Source organism: Corvus moneduloides, chromosome 26 (genome assembly GCF_009650955.1).
Source record: "Corvus moneduloides isolate bCorMon1 chromosome 26, bCorMon1.pri, whole genome shotgun sequence".
NCBI lineage: Eukaryota > Metazoa > Chordata > Aves > Passeriformes > Corvidae > Corvus > Corvus moneduloides.
The window spans coordinates 5,864,401-5,870,534 of record NC_045501.1 but is presented as its reverse complement, the minus strand read 5'-3'; the positions used below and the strand labels follow the sequence as shown (position 1 = coordinate 5,870,534).

At 52.6% G+C, this 6,134-nt stretch overlaps 1 protein-coding gene across 1 annotated transcript; it reads left to right on the top strand.

The window, feature by feature from the left end:
• Window positions 1–3,296: 3,296 nt before the first annotated feature.
• Window positions 3,297–5,087, top strand: RPRML (reprimo like). Its single transcript, XM_032091712.1, has one exon. It carries the CDS (start codon window positions 3,757–3,759, stop codon window positions 4,090–4,092), a length of 336 nt encoding a protein of 111 aa, XP_031947603.1. The 5' UTR covers window positions 3,297–3,756; the 3' UTR covers window positions 4,093–5,087.
• Window positions 5,088–6,134: the final 1,047 nt, after the last annotated feature.

The following is a 6,134-nucleotide window of genomic DNA, read 5'->3' as shown; positions in this document are numbered from 1 at the left end:
GAGAGGGAATATCCCTGCTAAAGCAGAGCTGGGGGCTGAGGGAGACCCAGCCAGGAACTGGACCTGGTGGAACCAGCAGTTTGGGTATAAACCCGGACATCTCAAAGGGAGGGAAGCTCAGCTTGGGATCACATAATTTGGACCTGATTTTCTTCTCACTTGTATTGTTTTTGCCCCTCTGTGTCCTCAGGAACCGATCCCTCAGGATTGGGATCTGCATAGGGATTGTGCCCACTGAAACATGGGAACTGCCTGTGGGTGTCTCTTGAAAGGGTTTTAGAAACCTCTTGTTCCTCTGCAATATCAGGGTCCTAGTCAGAGCTGTGGAAACTGAGGCACTTGGAATACACCTTAGGAGCAAAAGGGAGAGGAGGGCTGGAGCCATTTCCCTGGGATGCTCTCTCCCACTGGATGACAGGGGTTGGGGACAGTAATGACACAACCCTGGGTCAAGACAACCCAGCACTCAGTCCAATGCAAGACAACCCACAGAAATACCAAGCTGTGGAATACAAGTTTTGTGGGTGCCAAGAGCTGCAGCCACATCCTGGAGGTGATGGAGGCTACAGACTAGGTGCACAGAGCTGTACAAGAGCCACAGCCCCAGGGGCTTGGGAGATGGGGATAACAGCACTTGTCCCAGAGCTGGCAGCTGTCCACAAAAGATGATGTTTTTGTGAGGATGAGATAGAGATACGGACTCTGTCTTGGGACCTGGGGACTTTCCTTGGCTTTAAAGGAAGTTTTGGTGCCTCTCTGCTTCCCCACATAGCCCCACCAACCTTGGGGATGCTGCTGTCCTCCTCAGTGAGGATCACTGTCTGCCTGGGATTCAATTCCCTCCCCAGGGGTTGTTAATGAGGATTTCACAAAGGGGAGTAGGAGAAGCCCATCAACCCTCATGCAGTATCAAAAAGGGCTGTGCCTTGCCTGAGACATCAATACAAACCCCGAATCTGTTTTTGGGCAGCTCCAGTCTTGCCCTGTTTCAGATCCCGGAGCCATGTCTCCCTGCAGACCCCATCAGCCAGTTTTAGGGCATCCAAATTCCTTATTTTCCTGGCTGGACATGCTGCCTACATGGCCTTTCCCATCATGTGCGGCTTTCAGCCCACACAGTTGCCTGTCCCCATGTGCTGTGCTGTGTCATCCTGCGACCGTGTCTGAATGTTTCATGGAAAGGAAGATTAGTCTTAACTGTCTAGAGAGGACTATGGGACCCTGTTTGGCTCTGCACACCCCCAGACCCAACCTGCCACCCATCTCCCAGGCCCTCTTCGCCATGGACTCATCCCGCTCAGCACCTGGCTCCCCAAACTGGCAAGTGCTGCTGCTCCCAAAGGACATGCAGCTGCGTGTGTCCTGGAAACCCCTGCCCAGTGTGGGCTGTGGTACTCCCAGCATGGTGCAAAAACTCTAAAGAAAAAGGAAAAAAGTAGCAAAATGAAGTATTTGACCTGCCTTCACTTTCCTGGACTGGTCCTGCCTGAGGACAAAGATGGCATGAACTCCAACATGTTTGGGTGGAACTTCTCTGCAAACTGCAAGAAGGTGCTGCTTGTCCTGAAAATATTGGTGGGATGTGAATGTCCCATCCCTGGGAGTGTTCAAGGTCAGTCTGGACAGGTCTAGCAGAAGGTGTCCTTGCCCATGACAGGGGGTTAGAATGACATGAGGTCCCTTCCAACCAAAACCATTCCAAGATGCCACAATGTTACCTCCAGGCACTGTGTAACAGGCAGTGGGATGCTCCAGATCTTGGGTTCCCTGGTGGGATGAAGGCAGGAGCTGGCAGGGGAGTGTTTGGGAACCCTGGCTGCTCCATCACCACAGGCTGTGGCCCAGCGATGGGTGCAGCCCAAATCCATGCTGAGGAGTGCTGGGAGAAGAGCTGCTGGAGCTGGAGCCACCAGAGGGAGCAGAAACTCCTTCAGTCTGGGTGCATGCAGGGAGAGGATCTCCCACCCGGGCTGGGGCACTGGCGATGCTCTGATTTCCTGTGGGATTTTTCCTGGCCCTCAGGTTAAACACAAGCAGATGCTCGTTGGATCAGGGTTTTCCCCTCCTTCCTGCACAACTTCTGCTGCAACTGCCATACCAAAGTGGGCAGAAACTCAGAGAGAAATGCCAAGTGCAGAATAAGGCGGAAAATGCAACAAGTAAACCCTGAGCTGAACGGTTCTGAGCCCGTAAAGTCACAGTAGCAGAGCAGGGGCACAGGTCCCAGCTGCCCAAAAGGAAGATCACTTGACACTGTCCCTACCAAGCTGCCCTCCACCCTCGGCCAGCCATGCTCCTACCTTTGGCTACAAATCATCAATCCTCATTTTTGTTTTATTAAAATCCCCTTGAGGGCTGGGCAAAGGAAACAAGCCAGTATGTACATGGATAAACCAGGACAAGGTCCTCACACTGTGCTTTGGGGGGATCTGCTGCTCTGGACCATCCAGACAGCAACTGGTGATGGTGCAGACTGCATCCATTTCCAGGCAAATGCCAACGGGCAAAGCTAGGAAGCTGGGACATGGCAGTCCCATGAGCAGAAGCAGAAGTAAGCCTGATATGCTTGCTGGGCACCCTGACTCCTGCTGTCACTTTGGGAGCTTATTCAGACACAGAGAGGGGAGCGATGGTGAAACTTCCCCTGGGATTGCCTTAGTGGGGCTGAGGGGCCTGTGATGCTCCGGGCCTGGATGCTGTGGTGATGCTGCTGTGGGACCCAGAGCTGGGGACAGGGCAGAGATCAGGGTGCAGCACTACAGAGCTCCCCTCTGAAGTGGGGAGGGGAGGAGAGGGAGACCATGTGCCCTGAGGAAGAAGCCCCCAGCCAGAGAAACAGGATGCAGAGAGGGGCTGGATCCAGCTTTTCTCTGGAGGCACAGGACAGGCATCACCAAGCAAAGCTGGGGGGGCACTGGCTGGATTGGGCCACGCTGCTTGGAGGAGTGGGTGGCACAGAGCAGCAAGCGGAGATCGGTGACAGCAGCACTGACCTGAGGCTTACAGGAGCCTTCGGGGGAACAGGGACCTGCCAGCAGCCCAGGATGAACAGTGACCATGCAGGATGCTTTTGGGAGCAGGTGGGAGGGCTGGAGGGAGGGATGAGTTAGGTACTGCTCTGCAGGGCCTTAGGGGTCAGCCCCCACCTGGGGGTGGCACAGGGGTGGGTGCAGGAACCTGTGGCAGGGCAGAGACGGGGTGCACAGCGTGGGGAAGGGGTGGGCAGCAGGGTGAACGTGGAGGAGGAGGAAGGCGGGCCTGGGGGGAGGCTGGAAGGGGGTGGAGTTGCTGTTTTTTCTTTGAACACGGTGAAGACTTTTAGCTTGTAACTTGCATTTGTGGAGCTCCCAGCCGGCAGGCACCAGCTCTCCCTCCCACGGGAGAACTCCCGGGATCTGGCAGCACTGCTCCGCTGCTTCGGGGGCAGGCTGGGAGGGCAGGGGGCATGGGGTGATCCCCAGCTGCCGTCCTCTCTCCCAAGTCCCTCTCTCTTTTTCTCTCTCTCTCCTTTTGCTTGTCTGGGGGCTCGTGCTAACGCTCTGCCAGGAGGGATCTGGGATCCAGCCATCCCTCAGCTGCATGGACTGGCTTCCCACCTGCTTGAAGCCTTGAGGAAGTTCTCTCTCCATCTTTCCTCTTCCAGAGGAAAGGCAGGAGGTGGCTTGGAGCTGCCGAGCCCTGGCCTGTGAAGGGCGGACAGGGGGACAACAAGCTCTCCTGTTACCTTTCCCGAAGATTTGGGGTCACACATAGACCATGAATGGATCCTTTTTCAACCAGACTCTCCTGGAGCAGGGAGCTGACCCCAACAGGACCCAGGGCTTGGGGATGCTCATGGCCTGCTGCAATGGGACCAGCGCGGTGCTGGCGACTGATGGTGGCTCCTTGGTGCTGGCACCTGACGAGAGGAGCCTTTTCATCACGAGGGTGGTGCAGATTGCTGTCCTCTGTGTCCTCTCCTTGACTGTGATGTTTGGCATCTTCTTTTTGGGCTGCAACTTGCTCATCAAATCAGAGAGCATGATTAACTTTCTGGTCAAGGACCGAAGACCTTCTAAGGACGTGGGCGCTGCAATCATGGGACTTTACTGAAGCCACTGGGCTCTTGTAGGCAAGTGAACTGTCTGGACCTGGTGTTGAGATGCACATTCCCATGTGTTTGGGGCAACTGGGGGGAGTGGGAAGGGGGGGAGGGGGGAGGGTCTTGTAGTCTGTCTGTGTCCATGGGAAAACAAACCTGTTCTTCCCAGTCAAGAAACTGTGGTGGTGAGTGGGGAAACCACCCCAGAGCTGTGTGAAGCACAATACATGACCAGCATCGTGTTGCATGCAGAAATGGCTTAAGTTTTGCATGAAACTTGCAGAAACAGTGATTATGTGGAGATCTGGATTCTTTACTGCTGTTACCTTGGATACCGCTACCTGGGATTTAGGGCTAAAAAAAAAAAAAAAAGTCATCACAAAAAGAAAACAAAAGAACAAACTAAAGAGAGAGCAAAATGCAGGGCACAGACCGCGTCTTTGAGAGGGGCAGGGGAAAGGAAGCACTGTGTGGGTCTTCATAAAACAAAGTCTGCATGCTACAAAATGTGTCAGTCTGTTGTGTTTTGGATGTCGAGCATGCATCTTCTGGTTGTTTTGTAACAGGGAAAGCATGTTCTTCCTTTTTTTCCTGATCTATCCTGTTAAATAAACTGGTACTTTCTTCTTTCACACTATGCTGGAGGAAGAAAAGGACCCAGATAAATACAAATCCCTCCCCACCCCTAAAACAAAAGCATGCTTGTTTTTGTACACGAGCCTCTTTTTTCCAAGTGCTACATTGTTACAGTCCTTGAGGTTTTGTAATTTTTGAAACCCGGTGAACATTCAGGAAAAAAAACCAACCTGTTTCAACAGAATTTTGTGTTGTCTTTATTCTTTCTGTGTGTGTGTGTAGTTCAGGAATTTCAATCCTAGTTCTAGATGTAATCATCTCACCTTGAAGTGAAGTGTAATTGGAGGTATTTCTTTAAAGCAGAAACCACCATCATTTTTCACAAGTGAGTATCACTTTCCACTAGCAAATAAATCCATCAAGAACTGTGTATTGCAGGCTTGTGTTAAATACCTGCAAAGTGCTGAAACAGAGACTCATAAAGATGCTCTGAGTGCCTCTTGCAAAGCAAGATTTCAGCCTTTGAGTTAAAACCTCCAGGTCCTCTGATCCCGATGAGCTGTCAAAACCGAATTATGTGAGAGGAGGAAGACTCCTGACCTTTGTTCTGTGATGGAATTACAGCTCTGGCTGTGGGTGTGAGGTAGAAATAATTTGTATTTTGTTGCACCAACAATATTCCTGTGAGGTTCACTTCTGTAGTTGGAAAGTAATCCTGGATACTGGAGGAGCTGATGAACTGAGCTACTTGGATGTAAATCTAGAGGAACAGATCTTTGCCTTTCCCAGAGGGAAAAATGGGATTAGAGAATGTTTTGTAATTAATCACTATGTGCTGAGCACCTTCTCCAGGTTGCCACATGATGCAGAGCAGGACCAGTGTGGTGCTGTCTCTGGTTGCTCCCACTGACCTGTTGCCTGTGTCAGCCTTAGGAGCACACTGACGACATGGCAGCAGGGCCAGAATTTGGGGTTCAAAACTCTGAAATGCCCTGTTGGTGCCAGTGGAACTGCTGAAGAGGCAGTTTTTAGGAGCACGTGCAGGTCTGCAGACCTGAGCCACCTTCTCAGTGCAGAGGGTTTGCTGCCCTGCTGCCACATGTAAAGTGGCCTCACACAGCAGCCTGGATGGGGATTTTGGTCCCTGCTGCTGCGAGGGATGTTGTGGCCATTGATCTCCTGGAACAGATCGCTCAGAGAACTGGCACAAGGTGCCCAGAGCAGCTGTGGCTGCCCCTGGATCCCTGGCAGTGCCCAAGGCCAGTCTGGACGGGGCTGGGAGCAGCCTGGGACAGTGGAAGGTGTCCCTGCCATGGCAGGGGTGGCACTGGAGGGGCTTTAAGATCTCTCCCAGCCCAAACCATTCCAGGATTCCATGATTCCGTGGTCTCTTTGCATGAGTGAAAACCACCCCTACTGTGGAAGCACAGCCTGGTCAGACGTGAGACATGAAAACCCCAAAGGAGACAATGACCCA